Source organism: Muntiacus reevesi, chromosome 15, assembly GCF_963930625.1.
Source record: "Muntiacus reevesi chromosome 15, mMunRee1.1, whole genome shotgun sequence".
Lineage (NCBI taxonomy): Eukaryota > Metazoa > Chordata > Mammalia > Artiodactyla > Cervidae > Muntiacus > Muntiacus reevesi.
This window is the reverse complement of record NC_089263.1, coordinates 18,866,741-18,888,642: the sequence shown is the minus strand read 5'-3', so window position 1 is coordinate 18,888,642 and position 21,902 is coordinate 18,866,741. Positions and strand designations below refer to the sequence as shown.

Below are 21,902 nucleotides of genomic sequence, written 5' to 3'. Positions count from 1 at the left end.
TTGCTCTGCCTTGCTGTCAATAAGTATTTGTGGTGATCAAGTTTGTTTTTTATTTTTTTGGATTTTGGCCATTCTATAGATCTGCAGCAATATTAAATAGTTGCTTGCATTTTTATTTTCTTAGTGAAAAATCACTTTGAGCATCTCTTCCTATGCTTATTTGCCATCCACTTATCTTCTTTGTTGGGCTTCCCTGATAGCTCAGTTGGTAAAGAATCTGCCTGCAATGCAGGAAACCCTGGTTCGATTCCTGGGTCAGGAAGATCCACTGGAGAAGGAATAGGCTACTCACTCCAGTATTCTTGGGCTTCCCTTGTGGCTCAGATTTGGGTAAAGAATCTGCCTCAAGCCTGGGTTTGATCCCTGGGTTGGGAAGATCCCCTGGAGAAGGGAAAGGCTACCCATTCCAGTATTTTGGCCTAGAGAATTCCATGGACTGTACAGGCCATGGGGTCACAAAGAGCTGGACATGACTGAGAGGCTTTCACTATCTTCTTTGTCAGTTTAGGTTTTTTGCCTATTTAACAAACTGGATTGTATATTTTCTTATTTTTGAGCTTTAAGAGTTCTTTATTCTGGATACATGTTCTTTATAAGATATGTGATTTGCAGACGTTTTCTTAGTGTGTGGTTTGTCTTTATTTCTCTTAACAATGTTATTGCAGAGCAAAAAGTTTTCTTTCATGAAGTCCAGTTTGTCCATTTTTCTTTCATGAACCCTGCTTTTAGTACAGTATTTCAAGCTCATCACCCAAAGAGAAGTTACGCAGACTTTCTTCTAGAAGTTCTATAGTTTTCTGGTATAGAGTTATTTCTATGATCCTTTTTGAGTTAAGTTTTATATAAGATTACAGTTTAATTTTGTTTTTATTTTCTTTTTGGCATGCAGTCATCTGATTCTTCCAGCACCCTTAGTTGAAAAACCTATCCTTTGCCAGGTATTGCCCTGGCACCTTCAAAATTCAGTTGATCAAATTGGTGTATATACTGGGGTTAATTTCTGAGCTCTCTGCTCTGCTCCTTTCTCAGAGCTTTTGCTTCTTCAGATCCTTGTAAGGCTGTCTTCTTATTCAGGATCAGTGTGAAAGTCACCTTTTTAAAGAGGTCTTTCCGGGTCACCCGAGTTAAACTTGTCCTCCTTTATTTGAAACATGTCATATTGCTGTGCTGTCTTTATAGCACTAAGACCTGAAATCATCTAATACTGGGTAAGAAAGTGTTCAGGCCAAGGAGATACCATCCCACTGAAGTCCAAAAGGGGCAGATCATAAAAGAAAAGCCCCTTCCTCTCTGGCCCTGTCTCACTTGTTAAGCCCTCTGTCAGCTCCAGATCCCAAGCCCAGGTCTTCTGTCTCTGTCCTCAGTGAGTGGATCCAGTGGTTTCCATTCTCACTGTGCATGAGCTTTAACTGGGGGAGCTTTAAGAACACTGATTCCCAGGCTCCACCCCAGGGACTCTAATGTAATTATGTGGAAATGTGACTTGGTCATCTGTATGTTTTAAAAGCTTCCCAGTTGATGGCAGTGTGCAGCCATCATTTCCAGCTTGAATGCTGCCCACAGTTGGTACTCAATAAATGGTTGTTGAATGACTCGATGACGACATGTAACTTAAGTTGGTAGCTCTGCATTTGTACCAGGTGGGTGGCAGAAAGTCAGTGAGGGTGATCAGGAACTTTGGTTCTGCTGGGGTTTGTGGCATTAACCAGCAAGGATGATGTACTCACAGCCCTCTCGATCTGCTATCTGAGGTGGGATTTCATTTTTCTTCTCTTTTCTGGCTGTGCCGTACAGCTTGTGGGATTTTAGTTCCCTGACCAGGAATCGAACTCAGGCCCTCACAGTGAAAGCACTGAGTCCTAACCACTGGACCACTAGGGGATTCCCTTAGGTGGGATTTCTGAAGAGCTGTATTTCCTTTTTATTGAGATATATTTCACAGAACATAAAATTCACCCTTTAAAAATGTACAGTGGTTTTAGTATACTCTCAAAGTACAACCATCACTGCTAATTTCAGAACATCTTCATCACCCCTAAAAGAAGCCTTGTACCCATGAACTGTCTTTCAGTTAGCATAATGTTTTCAAGTTTCATCCATGTTGCAGCAGTGATCAGTACTTCATTCATTTTAATGGCTGAGTAATGGTTCATTGAGTGGATATACCAGTCGGTTTATATATTCATCAGTTGATAGACATTTGAATTGTTTTCAATTGTGGGCTGTTGATAATGAGTCAGGAACATTCATGTGTAAGTTTTTGTATGAACTTGTCTTCAGTTCTTTTGGGTATGTACTTAGGAGTAGAATTGCTGGGTCCTATGGTAACTCTATGTTAAACTTTTTGGGAAACTGCCAAACTGTTTTCCCCAGTGGCTGTACCATCTTACAAGTCCATCAGTAATGTGTGAGGGTTCCAATTTCCCTATATCCTCACTAGCATTTATTATCATCTGACTTTTTGATTATAGCCCTCGTTATGGGTATGTGAAGTGGTATCTCATGTGTGTTTTTTTTTTTTTTTTTTTTCAATTATTATTTACTTATTTAGCTGCACTGGGTCTTAGTTGCAGTACATGGGATCTTTGAAGCAGCAGGTGGGATCTAGTTTCCTGACCAGGGATCGACCCCAGGCCCCCTGCATTGACAGTGAGGAGTCTTAGCCACTGGACCACCAGGGAAGTCCCTCACGTGATTTTGATTTTGATTTCCGTTTTTCTGATGACTTAAAGCATCTTTTCATGTATATCTTCCATTTGTTTATCTTCTTTGGAGAAATACCCATTCAAATTCTTTTCCCATTTAAAAAATGATTTGTCCTTCTGTTGAATTCTGAATTATTTATATATTCCTGATATTAGATCCTTACAAATGATTTGCGTTTATTTCTTCTGATTCCATGTGTTGAGAAGACCTGTTTGAAAGTGCCTTTTGGAGTATAAAAGTTTTAAATGTTGATGCAGTCCAGTGGATTTATTTTTTCCTTTAGTTGCTTATGTTTTAGGTGCCATGTCTAAAAATCCACTACCTGATCCAAGATCATAAAGATTTATGCCTGTTTCGTTTTACAAGTTTTATAGTTTTAACTCTTACAGTTAGTTCTTTGATCTCTTTCGCATTAGTCTTTTGTATAATGTATATGGGAGTCCAACTTTATTCTTTTGTGTCTATCCAGTTGTTCCAGCATGATTTGGTGAAAAGACTACGCTTTTTTGGGCTGTACCACATGTCTTGTGGGATTCCAATCTCCTGACCAAGGATCAAACCCAGACCCATGGTAGTGAAAATGCTGAGTCCTAGCCACGGGACCACCAGGGATAATCCCAGACTATTCTTTTCCTACTGAATTATCTTGGCACTTGTTGAAAATCAATTGACCATAGATGTATGACTTTATTTCTGGACTCTCAGTTCTATTCCATCGATCTATGTATCTTTCCTTATGCCAGTACCACATGGTGTTTTTTTTAATTAAAAAAAAATATATTTGGCAGTTCCAGATATTAGTTGAGGCATGTGGGCTCTTAGTTGAAGCTTTTGGGATCCAGTTCCCTGACAAGCCCCCACCTCCCCTCCCCTGTAGGGGGAGTCTTAGCCACCAGAGTTCCCACACAGTCTTGATTACAGTTGTGTTGGAGCAGGTTTTAAAATTGTGAAGTATAAGTCTTACAACTTTGTTCTTCCCCTACTAAGATTGTTTTGATCATTCTAGGTCCCTTCTGTTTCTACCTGAATTCTAGGATCAGCTTGTCAATTTCTGCAAACAAAAAGACGGTTGGAATTTTTATAGAAGTTATGTTCAACTTGTCAATCCGTTTGGAGAATACTGCCATCTTAACAAATCTTAACAATATGTTATCCAATTCATGAACAAAAATGTTTACATTTATTTAGGTCTTCTTTAATTTCTTTCAATGTTTGTTAGTATTCAGTATACAAGTCTTCTATTTCTTCTGTTAAATTTATTTGTAAGTATTTTATTCTTTTTTGATGCTACTGTGAATGAAATTGTTTTCTTAATTATTAATCCATTTTGGTATTGTTCATTTCCGGGCTTCCCTAGTGGCTCAGAGGTAAAGAATCCCCCTGCCAATGCAGGAGATTTGATCCCTGATCAGGTTTGATCCGAGTCAGGAGGACCCCCTGGAGATGGAAACAACAGCCCACTCCAGGGACAGAGAAGCCTGGAGGGCCATACTCCATACCTTGCAAAAGAGCCCAACACAACTTGGTGACTAAGCAACAACAAAATCATGAAGGGTACTGGATTTTTACCAAATGCTTTTTCTGTGGCTACCGAGTTGATCATGTAAGTGTAGTGTTTTTCCTTCTGAGTGGTTTTAAGAAGGGTCTCCTGCCAGTAGGTAAGTCTGACTAGTCTGAACCTAGGTATCAACATAGCTGGTAGGGGAGATATCTGGCTGCTCTTTTTTTTTTTTTTGTGGCTGGTCGGATGAGAACACTATTATTAAAATATTTTTACCCCCGAAAATAGGCAATACCTGCATATGATAAAAAACTAATTATTTAGGAAAAATTCAACCATGACAAGCAAGTCTGTTTTGACCCTGACACTCTAGTTTCTGCCCTCTTAAACAACCACCGCGTTAATTTCATTTCCTGGAACACTGAGATGTTTTCCTGCTACAAGGAAGGGCAGAGGTGAACAGTTGCCTCAGAGACTTTATAGCGTGAAAATCCTGAAGTATTTTCTACCTGGCCCTTTACAGAAAAATATGCTGATTCTTCTTCTTCTTCTTTTTTCTTTTAAAGTCTCTTACCATTTCAAAGGATGATGCTATGATATGCTATGCTATCTTTGTGTACATGTCATTTTATGCGCGAGAGGTTCGGCAGAATGAATTCCTTTACGGCGAATTGCTAGGTCTTCCGGTCTCAGCCTTTGTCATGTTGATAGATATTACCGCACAGCTCTCTGGGGAAGTTGAACCAATTTACATTCTCTCCAGCAATGCATGCTTGAGCCTGTTCCCGGGAGCCTCGCACTCACAGTGCGCTACTAATTTGATGCTTGCTAATCTGATAAATGAAAATGGTACCCGTCTTTGTAATCTGGGTTTTTCTTACAATGAATAAGGTTTAGCATCTTTTCTTAAGCCTAAAAAGTTAAAGCAAAACCAAAAACCAAAGCAAAACCAAAAAGCAAAGAATAGACAACTCCTGAGCCCTTTACTTCTCAGACGACTCGGAGCTCCAGGCCTGGTCACTCGCACCCGGCGGGATGCAGGGCGCGGCTCGGACTGAAGTGGGCGGCCGCGGACCCCCGGCTCCTCCCAGCCCCTCCCCAGTCCGCGGAGCCCCGCCCCGAGCCGGCCTCTGGCGGGCCTGGGCGGAGCACGTGGCCCGGTGGGCGGTGCTGCGCTGCATGATTTATTCCCGTCCAGGAGCAGGAGTGCGAGCCCCTGGGTCTGAACCGCCGAGCGCCGGGTCCCGCGCCCTCGCCCCCACACCATGCCGAGTCCCCGTCTGCTGGCCGCGCTCTGCGGCGCGCTCTTCTGCGCCTCCGGACTCTTCGCCTTCTCCGGTGAGTCGATCGCACCGCCCTCTCGCCCTCGCCCCTCCTCTCCGCGCCGCTCGGAAGTTCGCCGCCGCGCCCTCCCTCTGCCTCCGCTGTTTACAAACTTGGTCCAAGAGCCGGAGCTGAGCCGAGGGGCGACCTCTTCGGTTGCGCTCGGGCGGGCGGCGGGGATGCTCCCGGCCTCTCCTGCTCGGGGTGGGGGTTTGGCCGGTGCTCGAGGCTTGAGCGTTGGGCGGGGGCTCGGGACACTGGGTGACAGCCCAGCCTCCCCCAGGGAAGTGGCTTACACAGAACAAAGGAATCCGCTCTGTGGGGCCTCTCTTTTCCCATCTGTAAAATGAGGCCACATCCCTCGTAGCCCAGACGGTAAAGAAATCTGTCCGCAATGCGGGAGACCCGGGTTCAATCTCTGGGTAGGGAAGATCCCCTGGAAGAAGAAAGGGCAACCCAGTCCAGTACTCTTGCCCGGAGAATGCCATGGCCAGAGGCTCCTGGCGGGTTACAGCCCATGGGGTCGCAAAGAGTCGGACACGACTGAGCGACTAACAGTGCTTCTGCGCTCCTTCCACCAGGAAGTTTCTAGGACTCTTGTACTGATAAATCTTTTCCAGGCAACTTTACCTGGAAACTCCTTCCCAGGCCATGCCGGCGGCTGGTCTGTTCATTGGGATTATATCCTCCGTTTAAAAATAGGTATTTGGTCAGATAAGCGAGGGGCTGGCTAGGGAGCCAGAGGACTGGATAGGCTTGGCTGGGTGGGGGTTGGGAGGAACTCAGGAGGGGCCGAGGAGCCTAGAGAGGGATTCGGAAAAGGGCTCCGACCGGAGATGGCGGCTCCTGACTCCCCTCTCTCCGTATGGCCTTGGCCTGCCGCTTTATCTTGCTTGGCCCTCCTCCCCTGCCTAGGACGCATCCTGCTGAGAGCTGGGCCTCCAGCAGGCTGGTGATGGGGATGGGCGATGCCCCACACCGCGGGCTGAGGAAAGGGTGCCCATGGGGTGAGCGGGATATGGCAAAGACTCTTCAGGCACCGCTTGCATCCTTTCTTCCTAGGAATAAGATTGATGAAATACGTTGGGGTGGGAGGGTCATGGCTGAGCCCCGGCTCTGTCATCCGGAGCCAGTCTGCCCCCGCCCCCCCACAAGGAGTGGAAGCCTTAAAGCCACGTGAAGTCTCTTGGAGACACAGAGAGATGGCTGGGTCTTAAAAGTCCCTTGCCTCGCCTCCCCTGGCCCCACAGCCTGAGCCCTGGCAAAATGTCCCTGGGGAGATCTCCCAGAGAAGGCAGGACCCTGAAATCCCAAAGGTGAATTTGGAGACCCAGCTTAAGCGGGAAGGGGGAAGCTCCACAGCTGCGGCGCGCCGTGAGTGGGTCAGGCGCCTGGCAGGTAGGGAACACCTTTCTCTTCCTCTTTCCCCCTCCTCTGCTTTGCCCTGGAGCTTTGCAGGGAGAGCGCCCTTTGTGAGGGGGACAGAGGGGAGTCAAATTTTGCCTGCAGGAGCCCAAGGCTCTGGCCATTCTCAAGCCTCTGCTGAGGCAGTGCCTGCCGCCTGTCAGGTCAGGGAGGGGATTAACCTGCTATTTAAAGCCAATGACTAATGGCTCATTGGGAGCCGCCTTAAGCTCCTGAGGCCCCCACCGCTCATTAACGGTGTTCAAGCCCCCGCCCAGCTCTCCAGGGCCTTGGGATTTCTGGGGGGCCCTCCAGCCTGGGATGGTGTGACTCTGCAGGGAGGAAAAAAGGTTTCTCATGTCTCACCCCAAGTGATGCGTAGGGTTGTGGGGTCTGGGGCAGCCCTTCTGGGATGCAAAGATCAAGTAGAAGATGCTCTGAAGGTCTGGCTGACCTAATGGGCTGAAGTCCACCCAAGTCAAAGCACTGGGGACAGACTAACATTTGTCACCTAGGCCCCCAGATAGAATCTGTGAAGTCCTCTTCAGCCCTCTTCCCACCTCTTGTTGTTGCCCAGTGTTTCTCAAATCCACCTTCTTCCTTACCTCTCAGCCTGACTTCATCTTTTACCAGGAGGCCTGTGGCAGCATCCTTGATGCTTTCCTGGTCTCCTTTCTCACCTGCTCAGTCACATTTCCATGCAGAGCCGGAGGGATCTTTGTATACTTCTGAGCCACTTCTCCACCCCACCAGCCCATCCACATCTCAGCACAAGGGCTTTTCTTGACATTCTCCCTCACCATCTAGGAAATGGCTTCCCCAATCCCACCTCATGCTTGTGAACCTCTGACTTTTTCCGGTGGCCAGTGGTGGGGATGCTAAAGGAGGGTTAAGAGCCCTAGTTCTGCAGGATGAAGAGTCTCCACTTGTCATTCGTAAGGTCCCCCCACCCCCAACCTCCCTTTTCGGCTATGTCTTTATTCTTGTTCTGCAGCATACCATGTGCTCTGGGCTTCTGCTTCTTTTTGGAAAGTTCTTTCCTCATTCCCCAGCCAGGCACCATCCCACTGTGACTTTTAGCCAGCCCAAATGTCCTTACCTCTGAACCTGCCAGCTTTCTGGCAGAAATCATCCTCCCTTGGCCGCTCACGCAGCAAAGCTTATGGTGCCTCCTCATTACCTGGTGACTTGTAGGTCACCACCACTTTCCTCTGACTTTTTATTTTTTTTAAAAAATAGGTATTTGCTTAGTTGGCTGTATCTGGTCTTAGTTGTGGCATGCAGGATCTTCAGTCTTAATTGCAGCATGCAAACTCTTAGTTGAGGCATGTGGGATCTAGTTGCCTGACCAGGGATCGAACCCAGGCCCCCTGCATTGGGAGTGTGGAGTCCCAGCCACTGGACCACCAGGGATGTCCCTCTTTTGGCTTCTTGAGAGCCAGACTGCATCTGTCTTAGGGGCCCAGAATGTATACCTGGTAGTTGCCCAACCCCCCCCCCCCAATATTTACTCAATGCATGACTGTTCCTAACCCAGAACTGGCATTGCAGGTGACTCCTGTGACTCCAGCCAGTGCCTGAATGGTGGGACCTGCTTGTTGAACGAGGACAGAACCCCCCCCTTCTACTGCCTCTGCCCCAAAGGCTTCACGGGCCTCCTGTGCAACGAGACGGAGCTCGGTACCTATCCTCGGCCGTGCCTGCTGCTCCCCGCCAGCTCCCAGCTGCAGCCCAGGCTGCTGGCCTAGCTTGTCCCGCTGTGGGCAGTGGTCCCCAGCACCCCTCCCGTTGTTTGCCGCCCTTTTCCTGGAAGCTCCCAGGTCACTTGGAAAGCTGGGTGCTTCCTTCACTTGGGCTGACTCACCTCCACGTGACCCTTCTTGGCTCCAGGCTGGCCCAGACCCCATCGGGCAGATTGAGGGGGGTGAGGGAGGAGCTGGGGGGCTCTGGCAGGCAGTGGGCCGAATTTGGGTGGAGGGTCCTTTGGGGCTTGGCCTGTCTGTCGTTGCCTGTCTCCAGCTCCTTCTTGACCACCTGCCCGTCTTACCTGCTTCCTCCCCAGATGCCTGTTTCCCAAACCCCTGCCACAATGATGGTGAGTGCCAGGTAACTGACCACGGCCTCCGAGGGGATGTCTTCACCGAGTACATCTGCAAGTGCCCTGTTGGATTCAGGGGCACCCACTGTGAGAGCAGTGAGTATCCAGGGGTGCCTGCTCCGAGGGGCACACCCTGTACCACAGGCCTGGTGGCTCAGGCCACATGCTGGCCTTCCTTCTGCGTCAGGGTCTCCTCTGGGTGGATTTGGAGCAGGGCAGAGCTCAGTTACTTTGGACTGGGGAGGCAGGGAGGGACTCTGTCCCTCCCCAGGCTTCTTCCTGCCTGGTTCTCTCTCCTGGGACTGCTGGCCAGGCCTGATGTCCCTGCAGGGGAGTGAGGGGTGGGGGTGACCCCAGAGGTCGTGGGAGTGTTATTTTCTGTCACCACAAACAAGACATACAGCCTTAGAGTTAAGTCCTGGGATTTTTCTACCAAGAAGGGAAAACCAACACATTCTTAATCTTTTGGGGCCCAGGGAGTCGGTTAATAAGGTTTGATCCTTAGGGTCTGACAGTGCTGGCCCAAGTGTGACCTCTGGCCTCCTCGCGGAGCTCAGAGAGGAGGGAGAGGCCTGGGCAGCCTGGGCTGTCCGCTCACAGCCAGGCGGTCAGAGGCCCGGCGTGTGCAGAGGGGCTGACCAGCCTGGCTCGCTTGGTTATCCACCCAGCCACAGCTCGGCCCTGGCGGGTGCCCAGCAGACCTTGCCAGTGGCGTCTGTCCATGCCGTCCTCGCTCCTGGCCTAGCTGAGCTTCCTCCCACAAGCCGGGACTCTTCCTCACCTGCCATGGGGTGGGCGAATCTAGGCCCGGGGCTGGATGGGGTGAGGGAGGCGGTGCCCGATATCTGCAGCCCGGGGGGTCTATCCCTGAGCGGGTGAGCTCTGGGCAGATACGGGGGCGGTCTCCAGGGGAAGGAGAAAGGGCTGGGCCAGCCGGGTGGGAGCCAGCTCCCGGGGGAGACCAGGTAAGTGCCTGCTCACCCTTCACCTCAGAGGAGGGCTGGGACCAACGTGTCTGAGACGCTGGGTAGAGGAATGTGGGGGGTGGCGGGCGTTCGTCAAGGCCGCTGGGAGCCCTGGCTGGAGCCGGGTGGGCCCACTAATTACTGTGCCAGAGCCCAGGTAACCCTGGGTGTGCCTGAGTGTGAATTACTCATCTCGCCTGCTTCTGCTTCTCGGCTTGGGGTCTGTCCCAGGCTGGAAGTGGCAACGACCACAAACGGCGAGGAACCGCCCCCCCCCCGCCATAGGGCCCTCTGTTGCCCCCCCTACTTGTTACCTGGTGTGTGTCTTTGGAGCCCATAAGGACCCCGCAGGCATGTTTGGGGCCCGCTGGCTGTGGACGCTGGGTGTGGACGTGAGGGCTGAGAACAGAACAGATGTGAGTTCGGATCTCCGTTCAGCCAGCGGCCGGCTCTGATCTCGGCCACATGGCCTCGCTTGTGCCTCTGTCTCCCTCTGAAAGGGTCATACACCGAGCTTGGTTGGAAGACAAGTGGGTCCCTCCTCGGTTCTCTGCTTGGGACCCGAGGTCCAGGCTTGCAGGCTTGGCCCCCGAAAACCACATTGCTGGTGAAGGCGATGGGCCTAGGCCAGGGGGGTCGTCCCGATGGCCGGTCAGGACCAGTAGTTAGAAGGCCCAAAGGGTAGAGTAAACAATGGCACTCACACTCCATTCAGAAAACTCCTGCCAGTGAGAGTCTAGAAAACTCCAGGCACATGTGCCCAGTGCTTTATGTGCAGTGTAAGGACTGTTCGCTGCTGTCTGAGGGGCCCTTCTTACAAAGTCATCCTCCGGGGGCTGGGCTGGATGTGGCGGGACATGGAGGAAGACAGGAGGTCATACTGCTATCTGCTCACCAGCCCACCCCCTGTGTTAGAGTAATTGCTGCTTGATGTCCTGTGAAAAAGAGACCACCTCCTGCAGCCTGGTGGGGGACTCCAGCTGCCAGTCGTGACATGTGGGCCTCGCCTGGAACCTTCTAGCAGCCCAGTGTCCCAAACCCCTTCACGACTCTGCCCGGCCCCTCTGTTCCTCACTGTGTGCTTTGTTTCCGCACCTCCTCCTTGGCCCTCGTTGTCCCTTCATGGTATCTGCTCTGGGTCCTCTGGGTCCTCAGCACAGGCCACAACTGTCTTGTTCTTGTGTCTTCTGGGCCCCGCCTGCGTGGGTGGCCCTCTGACTGCCCTTCTCCCCCTCAGGTTGCACCTCGCCGCTGGGCATGCAGACGGGCGCCATTGCCGACTCCCAGATCTCTGCCTCATCCATGCACTTGGGCTTCATGGGTTTGCAGCGCTGGGCCCCAGAGCTGGCCCGCCTGCACCACACGGGCATCGTCAACGCGTGGACGTCCAGCAACTACGACAGAAACCCTTGGATCCAGGTATGGAAGGGGTGGCCCAGGCATGGGTGATATGTTAGGAGTGAAGGTGGTGTGATGGGAGATTGTGGGTGCCTACGTTGGGGGGGACACCATGGGAGGGTTCAGAACTGGGGTCCAGGTAACAGGGTAGCCGGTTCCCACAGGTGAAGTATGTTTAAGTGGAGGGCTGCTCTGGGGGCCTGGAGTGGGTGGGCGGGATGAAGGGAGTGAATACTAGGCTGTTAGAGAGACTGTTTGCAATGTTTGCAGGCTCTGGAAGCTTGTCTTTTTTTTTTTTTTTTAAGCCTTTATTGAATTTGTTACAATATTGCTTTTGTTTTATGTCTTGGTTTTTTTGGCCACAAGCCATGTAGAATCTAGTTCTCCAACCAGAGCGGGGATGGAGCCCATGCCTCCTGCACTGGAAGGCAGATTCTTAACCCCTGGACCACCAGGGAAGTCCCTGGAATCTTGTCCCTGTGTCCTGAGCACTGAGTCCAGAGCCTGGAGAGGGCCAGATGAGAAAGCCCCTATTCTTTGTCCTGACTGGGGGAGTGACGAGGGTAGGAAGAACCCGGGAGATAGGGTTCTGTCCTGCCTGCCCTGGTCCAGGTGAACCTGATGCGGAAGATGCGGGTGACGGGCGTGGTGACCCAGGGGGCCAGCCGCGCAGGGAGTGCTGAGTACCTGAAGACTTTTAAAGTGGCCTACAGCACCGATGGGCACCGATTCAAGTTCATCCAGGTTGCAGGGTCGTCAGGAGAAGGGCGTTCAGGAGATAAGGTGAGGTTTGTTGGGAACCCTGAAGAAGGGCTGTGGTCAGCAACCCCTAGGGCTCAGTGCTGTTTGAGGGCTCCCAAGAAGGCGAGGGTACCCAGGATGATGAACCATAAGGTGGGCTTTCAGGTGTATCTTGGCTCACAGAAATTGGGAAGCCCAGATTGTGTCTGTGCTCTGTGATTTACAAGTAATAGGCCCATATTACAGATATAAGAATTGTTTTTAGTTGCTCAGTCGTGTCTGACTCTTGTGGCCCCACGGACTGTAGCCTGCTGGGCTCCTCTGTCTATGGGATTTCCCAGGTAAGAATACTGGAGTGGTAGCCATTTCCTTCTCCAAGGGATCTTCCCAACTCAGGGACCGAACCCACGTCTCCTGCATTGCCAGGTGGATTCTTTACCACTGAGCCACCAGGGAAGCCCATAGATAAGAATAGTGAGACTCAAGAAGTTTCAGTGACTTGAGGGTGGCTGTAGTGGTGGAGATGGGATGCGTTTATAGCCTTCAGGGATACCATGTACAGTTGTATGCGTTGTGCACTGCTCAAGGGCTACTACTTAGCATCATTCACAATGTAGACCTCATGTGTACTTCTGTCTGTGGGAAAATTGTTGTTATAAAGTCTTTTGAGAGAGGAGTACCTTTTCCTAATTTGCGTAGAGGCACCCTGTAGATCATAGGTGGTCCTGGGTGAAAGATGAGGATTTACACCTACGCCCCATGGTGACCAAAGAAGGTATGAAAAAGGGAATCTGTTGAGGGCTGTGGACTGTCTGGAGGAACGGGGAACTCCTGCCAGCTCTGCTATGCACACCTCTGTCTCCTGGCCCGAAGTGGAAGTGGGGGAGAGACCACCCCAGGAAGTGGGACTGCCCGCACTGACCCACTCCTCCAATCTGCCTCTTCCCTCCTAGATATTTATAGGTAATGTGAACAACAGTGGCCTGAAGATCAACATGTTTGATACCCCCTTGGAGGTGCAGTATGTGAGACTGGTGCCCATCATCTGCCACCGGGGCTGCACCCTCCGCTTTGAGCTCCTTGGCTGTGAGTGGAATGGTGAGTGCCAGTGGCTCTGCCATCCTCAGAGATGGCTGTCCCTGTCCCCTCCTTTCTCAGCCACGGTGAGGAGTTGGGTAGGCAGGCAGCAAGGCCCAGGAACCTGAGCTCACACAGAAGGATCACCAGGCCTTAAGGAGTCCTGCCCAGGTGCTTACTCTTTGCTGGTTGTTAAAAGGAAAAAAGGACTTCTGCGGCTCAGTGATAAAGAATCCGCCTGCAATGTAGGAGAGCCGGGTTCAACCCCTGGGTCGGGAAGATCCCCTGCAGGAGGAAATAGCAACCTGCTCCAGTATTCTTGCCTGGGAAATCCTGTGGATAGAGAAGTCTGAGGGGCTACAGTCCATGGGGTTGCAAAGAGTCAGAGATGACTTAGCAACTAAATAGCAAATGACAACAAAGAGGAAAAAAAAGATACCACTTCAGTTTTCAAAATATTTTCACGTACTCTGATAGGTACCTCGAGCTTCTAGAACATTTAGCGTTGGTTCTGTTTTGCAGATGTCAGTTCTACCAGGGCAGGGAGTTTGTTTTGTTCTCGGCTGCATTCCCAGTGCATAGAATAGAGCCTTGATCATAGGCGCTCAATAAATACTGATTAATGAGTGAATGAATGAAGGAGGAAAGTGAGGCCCAGATAAATTGTTTATCGAGGGCACACAGCTGGTAGGCATTAAAACTTGGTCTGGATTCCTGGGCTTTGACACCCACTCATCCACGGTTTCTCCCTCCCAAACCTATAATCTGCATTCAGGAGAAACATTTCGGGACTTGGAGGGTCATAGGGCTGGAGATGGTGCTTCTTGTCTCTGTTTCCGGAGAGATCAGGGTACAGGGGTTGGGCTGAGGGCATTGTCTGCCCAGCTCAGTTCAGCCTTTCTTTCTCCCTGAGGTCTGGATATTTTTCTCTTTTCAGCGACAGTGCCACCTGCTGGCTGCCGTCAGAACTGCAGGGCTCTCTAGGCAGAGCTTGCAGAGCAGAGATGGCTCTCTGCCTTTCTTGTCTTAACCCAGGACCTGCCCTTTGTGCCTCCTTCCCCACTGTGGATCCTCTTTCTGTTATTGCATTTCAGTTACCACCCCAAACCACTCAGAGCTGAGTTCAGTGCCTGTCTGGGGTTATTCTTTTTTTAAAGCATGAAGTAAACTCAGTTTATTTTTGCTCCCAGGGTCACTGCCTTTTGAACCTAATTGTTTTGGGGAGTTAAAGACTCTGCCTTTTGCTGAAAGAAAATTTAAGCAATTGGTAAAGGACAGAGCAGGTCTGGGGACTCAAACCATGGGCTCGTCTCCCTGGTGTCCCTCACTACTTGCTGTCATAGTCCGAAGCCCTTGCCTGTTTAAAGTTGCTGACCTCAGCCTCTCATGTCACAACTGGCTCCTTCTAAGGCCAAGAGAGGGTGTGTTTGGCAAGGGGAGGAGGTGAAGCTGGCTTGTTTATTTTCCTTAAGGATTGGACCAATCTCCTTTCCCTTGTAGGGATTTGGGTTGGCTGGAGAGAGTATTGGTGTGTGCGTGTGTGTGTATACATGTGTGCACGTCCATGAGACTGAGGTCTGGGCATTTCTGGGCATGCCCTGCACTAGATTCCTCTTTACCAGCAGACACAGTCTCCTTGGTGAATTGATTAGTTAACTCAGTAGATATTTATTAAGGTATTTGTTAAGCTCCTTCTGAGTGTCTGGCTCTAGGGAGTAAGGCTGTTGGGTTCTAATGAGAGAGTCTAATGTGAGATAAGAAGCAAATATAAAACAAAGGTCAGATAGCAGTAAGAATGATAAAGGAAAAATTAGCAGGAGATGTGACGATGGTGACTTGGGGTGAAGAGAGGGAAGGGCATGGGGACTGCCCTGTTGGGATGGCCTTTGAGTGGAAGGTTGAATAATGCAGATCAGGCCATGTGAAGAACTTGGAAAGGGCATCCCAGGTGAGGAATTGGTGAGTGCAAAGCCCTTGGGACACGTTGAAGGGTAGAAGGGAGGCCAGTGGGGCTTGAGCCTAGAAAATGAAGGATGACTTGGTGGGCGATGGGCAGAGATGGACCAGGCAGGGACCGTGTGGACCATTTTAAGGATTCAGGCCTTTGTCCTCAGAACAACAGGCAGCCATTGTTGCGGTGGTGCTGATAGGCTGTGGTTAGAGTTGGGTCCAGAAGGGACCCCTCAGGCTGTATAGGGAGAATGGAGGCAGGGGGCATTGTGAGCGAGGGGGAGACCTGTGGAGATAAGGCGGCTTGGGTCAGGGTGGCGCAGCCAGTGGACTGGGTGGATGAGTGTCTTCTACTCCAAGTGAGCTCCATGGCCTGGCAGAATGAGCATCACTTGGAAGCTTGTAAACTTCCAGCCCCACCCTAGACCTTCTGAGACAGAATCCCTGTATTAGCAGGGTCCCTCAGTGATCTAAGGGCTTCCCAGGTGGCGCTAGTGGTAAAGAACCCACCTGTCAATGCAGGAGACATGAGACAAGGATTTGATCCCTGGGTTGGGAAGATCCCCTGGAGGAGGGCATGGCAACCCACTCCAGTATTCTTGCCTGGAGAATCCCATGGATAGAGGATCCTGGAGGGACTATAGTCCATGGGATTACACAGAGTCAGACATGACTGAAGTGACTTAGCTCGCACGTATGCACCAGTGATCTGAAAACCATCAGTATTCTGGTTCAGATGGTGAAGAATCTGCCTGCAATGCAAGACACCTGGGTTCGATCCCTGGATTGGGAAGATCCCCGAAGAAGGGAATGCATCTCACTCCAATATTCTTGCCTGGAGAATCTCATGGAAAGAGGAGATTGGTGGTCTATAGTCCATGGGGTCGCAAAGAGTCAGACATGACTGAGTGGGCTAACACTTCATTTCACGTCTGCTGATCTAAGAGAAACACTACTGTGGTACCTAGATGGGGAGTCTGAGGACCAGAGTGGGGAGGAGGCTTCCCCAGGCTCACACAGGGTGTGGTGGAGCTGAGCTCTTCGTGGTGCCCTGCCAGTTCTCTTTTATCTGGAAGGCTGTCTGACTTCTGGGGAGGGGGCCCGTAATGATGGGGAAATGTCGTGCTGGAAGCAGATGGGGTGTAGAAGGGTGCACCATGATCAAATGATGCCTTGGCTCCTCTCCAGAGTGCTCCAGGTTTATGCCAGCCCCTTGGCCTTCCAGGTCTGGAGCTTTGGGATGAGCCAGCTCCCAGCCCATCAGCCTATCTTTATGGGAGAGGCTGAAGGTTACCTGATGCATCACCGTCACAGAGATGGTGTGATTGATCAGCATCGGCACCGTCTGAAGGCAAATGTCTTTACTGGCAAGGTCGCCAGCATCTGGGGAGATGTAAAGCACCATATACTATAGTCTGCTCCCAGATGGCACCGTGGATTTGCAAGTCTTACCCCAGATTCTGCAAAGGGACAGACAGTCAGTTGTGCAGTGAAGATTCTGACGTGTGTGAGACATACCTGTTATTCTCTTGGGAGTTTTTTTTTTAAAGATATTTATTTATTTGGCTACACCAGGTCTCAGTTGCACAATGTGAACTCTTAGTTTCGGCATTATGGGGTCTAGTTCCCTGGCCAAGGATCGAACCTGGGCCTCCTGACACTGGGAGTGTGGAGTCTTAGCCACTGGACCACCAGGGAAGTCCCCTCGTGGGAGTTTGTCTCCTGCCCATCCCCAGCCGTTCTGGTCTCCTGCAGGTGCAGATGAGAGGACAAAACAGCCTGGCACATTCCTGAATGTTTGGAGCAGGCCTGAGTGAACCCAAGGCCAGCTTCTCAGGCAACCCTCTCAGGCACGTCAGACAGCAGCAGAGTAGTGAATGTGTAAACCCTTTGGGAGGGGCTGTGGGGCAGGGAGACATGGTCGTTCCTGAGCCTCAGGAGTTCTGACTTGTTAGCTTCCACCTGCTGGAGAGCAGGAATGCTGTGCTATTCATCACTGGGTCATCACCAGGCAGGCCTTCCCAGCTCTGAGGGTGCAGGAGTGGTGGAGACAGTGTCACGTGTGGCATGGTGACTCGCTCTGTGTGTGTGTGTGGTGTGTGTCAGAGAGACCTGGGGACAGTGCTTCATGGCTCTTAGCCTCAGTTTTCTCATCTGTGGAATGGGGTTGCTAATATCCTGTTGATTCCGGTTTTTGTATGGTGGATTAAGTGACTGAAGTCAGCACTGAGTCAGTGAGATGGTTATTATTAGTTACTCCAGGACTTGGTGGTATGAATCGCAGCCGTACTGTAGGAACGACAGGAAGTGCTGTGAGTCCAGAGGAGAGAGGAGTCCTACCTGAGTGAGGTGGTCAGGGCAGGCTTCTTGGAGGAGGGGTCTGAGTCAGGCTTTGAAGGAGGGTGAGAGGTGGTGGATCAGGGCCCTGCCCTGGTGCAGAGGGAGAAGAGTAGTGGGTGATCTGTACAGAGCATCTGAGGGGCGTGGGCGGGAACTGAGCTGAGGTGTGGGTTGGGCTGTCAGCAAGAAATTATTTAGACCAGTTAGTTGGCTCTAAAAGGTGGAAGGAGATTGTTCTTTTGTTTTTTAATGGTTTTTAAGTGTAATTTTATTCTTTTGACTGTTCTGGGTCTTCATTGCTGTGTGGGCTTTTCTCTAGTTGCTGCAGCCGAGGGCTACTCTCTAACTGTGGCGCACGGGCTTCTCACTGCAGTGGCTTCTCGTTGTGGAGCACAGGTGTGCATGGGCTTCAGTAGTTGCGGCTCCAGAGCTCAATAGTCGTGGTGCACGGGCTTAGTTGCTCCATGGCATGTGGGATCTTCCTGGACCAGGGATCAAACCTTTGTCTCCTGCATTGCCAGGCAGATTCTTTACCACTGAGCCACCAGGAAAGCCTGAAGGAGCTTCTATGTGTTGTCCAAGAGGATGCCAGAGGCTTGTCAGAAGCCAGAGTTCTTTTCCCTTCACTGCTTCACTCTCACACCTACCGGGGGAGGCTTTGGATCCCAGATCTGGGTGACAGCCCCCCATCCCCCACCTTGTTGGCAGGATGCTCTGAACCCCTGGGCCTGAAGGATAATACCATCCCCAACAAGCAGATCACAGCCTCCAGCTACTACAAAACCTGGGGCCTGAGTGCCTTTAGCTGGTTTCCCTATTACGCACGACTGGATAATCAGGGCAAGTTCAACGCCTGGACCGCCCAGACCAACAGTGCCTCTGAGTGGCTGCAGGTGGGTCAGGGTCCTCCGGGGACGCAGGGCTGGGGTTGGGTAGGGCTGTGGGATCTATGACCCTGGACCAACCCTGGCTTCTGCTTGCCAAGAGGGAGTTTCTTTGAGACTTGTTTGTGTTCGACTTTGCTCTTTTCTTCCTCTTGTGTTCCCACCTTTCTGCTGATTCTGTAACTTGAGTGGGGGGATGGTGGAGGAGCTCAGAGTTGCTTCTGTCAAGGCTCTCAGCCCCGGGTGATGAGTGTGTGTGTGTAGAGGTGGGGCCACTTCCAGTGGCTGCCACAGGGTGATAAGGCTGAGCCCAGGGCCAGCAGGGCAGGATGGAGGAGGGACATGTCAGGCTTCCTGTGCCTGCTCTCAGAGGATGCTCTCTCACTGTCTGAGATCACACCGTGTGTTGGCTCTTGGACTTCACTGCAGCTGGGAAGCTCAGGAGAGTCATGGAGAACCAGAGCATCCTCTCTTATCTCTGAGGAACCCGGCTCCTGGCAGAGCGAGGACTTACCTGGGGCTCCCCTTCTGGTTGGCAGTGAGATGGCTTTGTAGTCTGGATCTTACTGAGCACCATCTGCCTCTGGTCAGCTGACAGGCTCCCCAGGTTGGACTGGGGGGCAGGAGGGTGGTGGTGTCTATAGGCCCCAAGGAGCACATTAGCCTGGGAGACTGGGTTCCATGAGAAGCTGCCTGTCTTTGGAACCCCCCAGGACCAATATCAGGCTCTGGACAGCCTGCAGGGCCTCATGAGCAGTTCATGTCCCTATAGACTATGGCCTCTCTGCCCGTTTCCATAGTACAAGGGTTGCTTGGGGCCAGGCTCTGAAATCTGACCTTTGTTGCAGTGAAGTGCTTGACAAAGTTGCTGGGATTATTTATGCCCATTTGATTGATGGGGAAACTGAGGCTCTGCCAAATGAAGTAATTTCCCCAAAACTAGAATGTATGCCCCAGCATGTATGTATGCTTTTCCCCACCTTACTGGAGATGGTGCAAGCAAAGAAGACGGAATTGATTTTTTTTTTCCCCCTTGTAGATTGACCTGGGCTCCCAGAAGCAAGTGACTGGCATCATCACCCAGGGTGCCCGAGACTTTGGCCACATTCAGTATGTGGCTGCCTACAAGGTGGCCTATGGTGATGATGGTGTGACCTGGACTGAGTACAAGGACCCGGGGGCCAGGGAAAGCAAGGTGAGTGTGTGTCCAGCTGTCCTGCCTTCCCCACTCCAGGGGTGCCCTGCGAGTCAGATCTTGGGGTCTGAGGGGGAGGAGGGCTGACTCTGGGGGCCTCCTGACACCTCCTCTGCCTCCAGATTTTCCCTGGTAACATGGACAATAATTCCCACAAGAAGAACATGATTGAGATGCCGTTCCAGGCTCGCTTCGTGCGCATCCATCCCGTGGCCTGGCACAACCGTATCACCCTGCGTGTGGAGCTGCTGGGCTGTTAGTGGTAGGCCCAGCTGCAGTGACTGGAAGGGCCCTGGGGCGGCTGCTTCTTTCCGTGGACCTGCTGCCTCCTCTGCCCGCCCTCCTGATTGTAGCTGACCGGGGGGCAGGCAGTGTCTCCCTCCCAGTCACCTCTCCCTCCCTCCTCCTCCCTCGCCCCCTCCCAGGGGTCTCTGGCACCCAGTCCTCAAGGCATCCCGTTTTCTTAGGCACGGTGGGAGCTGAGTAGGTCTGGGATGGACAGGGAAGGGCAAAGTACGGAGCGCGGGTGACCTGTGCCTCTCCAGGTCCCTTTGTCCAGCCCCCGTGTCCTTCCTGCGCTGCTCCCACACCCCACACCCCCAGGGCCCTGGAGGAATAAACAGGTCCTGAGGCCTCAGACTGGAGAGAACAGCCCGAGGCATGATGCTGCACTCCTGACCCCCAAGACTTCCCCCTCATCCCCACCCACTCCCCACAGACCCCTCTTGACTCTCATCTGGGAAGCCTAGAAAGAGGTAGAAGGTGGGGTGGGGTGGGTCTGTGGAGTGATGGGGGAGGAGGCAGGTGAGCGCAGGGAAGGCGGGGAGTCCCCTGTGCTGGTTCTTTACCCCCAGAGTACACAGGCAGCTTCCAAAATATATTTATATCACCCCCTGAATGCTCACTGTGGTTCATCATTGCTCCGTCGAAATGGGCTTCTGCCTGCAATGCAGGAGACCCTCGTTCGATTTCTGGGTTGGGAAGATCCTCTGGAGAAGGGATAGGCTACCCACTCCAGTATTCTTGGGCTTCCCTGTGGCTCAGCTGGTAAAGAATCTGCCCGCAATGCGGGAGACCTGGGTTTGATCCCTGGGTTGGGAAGATCCCCTGGAGAAAGGAAAGGCTACCCACTGCAGTATTCTGGCCTGGAGAATTCCTTGGACTGTATAGTCCATAAGGTCGCAAAGAGGCAGACACCACTGAGTGACTTTCACTCACTCAATGGGCTTAGACTTGGGCTGGTTGCTGCTGCCACCTTCAGCCCTCGCAGAACCCCAGCATTCTGTGTCACCTGTCCTGGCTGCAGAGAGGGAGGAGGCTGCTGGGGGGCTTGGGCTGGAGTCACACTGGAGGGGTCAGGACTGTTCCCCATAGTTCTCCTGCTTCAGAGCCTTGCAGCCCGGGGCCTTAGTTGCTGCCAGGTGAGGGGCCCCTGGGAGCCTGCGCTGTAGCTTCCTTCACGCCTGCCTTTGCTCCTTTCCAGCTCCAGGAAAACAGGCGGAGGAGGCTGGTTTTCCCCTTCGGCAGTTTCCATTTTCTTTGCCACTGGAATGGTGGGCTGGAGGAGCTGTTAGAAACTTGGTGAACCTAGGCAGCTTTCAGAGCTGTGGGAGGCCCCAGGGTGGGGTGCAGTGTGGGATGGGGGGGCGATGGCAGGGCTTTGCCAAAGGGGCTCGGCGCTGCTGGCCAAGCACACTGGATCCTGGGAAGCCACTGACAATTTTACTCCAGGGCTGGGAGGAAACTTCTGGGGTACCCCCTTCCCACTCCCTACCCTTAGCGGGGAGCCATCAGGAAGTGGCTCATGTGTAGGGGGGAACACTGCAAGCCGGTGATCTGGAAGGGGTGCTGGCAGATAAAGGAGGGACTGACTGCCCGGGAGAGGGGCACATGAAACCACCCGTTAGTCTTGGGACACAAGATGGATTTTCCTGAACAGACTTTGGGAGTGTGCCTTGACACATATATAGGCAGCGTCTGGGCTACAGATCTGGCCATGTGGCTGCCAAAGGGAGGGTGTGGTTTTGTTGGAACTTCATCAGGGAAATTAGTCTGGAAGTGGCTCCTCCCCTAAAGCTTCTTGGCTGGGCTTCTTGGCTGGTCAGGGATAGAATAAAAGGCACAGACTGTGGTCTCTGATTGAACTGGGAGGGTGGGGTTCCCCATCCCTGGGGTCTGGGGTTCTTTCTGATTTCAGAGCTCTCCTCTGTGGAGCTGCATGGTCTGGGTCTGGAGTTGGTCTTTCTGGGTGGTTACTGACTTTAGGACTCCCTCCTAGGAGTGTATCCTACAACCAGACTTGTTCAGGCCTCTCCTGGGG

The 21,902-nt window shown here is 51.9% G+C and overlaps 1 protein-coding gene across 1 annotated transcript; it reads left to right on the top strand.

Moving 5' to 3' along the window:
• The first annotated feature begins 5,385 nt into the window (after window positions 1–5,385).
• On the top strand, window positions 5,386–20,480 carry MFGE8 (milk fat globule EGF and factor V/VIII domain containing). The gene is made up of 9 exons (XM_065905925.1): window positions 5,386–5,545; window positions 8,486–8,614; window positions 8,997–9,128; window positions 11,235–11,416; window positions 12,008–12,178; window positions 13,090–13,234; window positions 18,212–18,396; window positions 19,427–19,582; window positions 19,705–20,480. Exons 1-9 carry the CDS (start codon window positions 5,473–5,475, stop codon window positions 19,840–19,842), a joined length of 1,311 nt encoding a protein of 436 aa, XP_065761997.1. The 5' UTR covers window positions 5,386–5,472; the 3' UTR covers window positions 19,843–20,480.
• Window positions 20,481–21,902: the final 1,422 nt, after the last annotated feature.

What these genes read in the sequence shown, in the direction of transcription:
- MFGE8 (XM_065905925.1), top strand. Translation starts at nt 5,473, where the DNA reads ATGCCGAGTCCCCGTCTGCTGGCCGCGCTCTGCGGCGCGCTCTTCTGC. An exon ending in CGGACTCTTCGCCTTCTCCG is followed by an intron (nt 5,546 to 8,485) that starts GTGAGTCGATCG and finishes CTGGCATTGCAG; the next exon opens with GTGACTCCTGTGACTCCAGC. An exon ending in GGGCACCCACTGTGAGAGCA is followed by an intron (nt 9,129 to 11,234) that starts GTGAGTATCCAG and finishes TCTCCCCCTCAG; the next exon opens with GTTGCACCTCGCCGCTGGGC.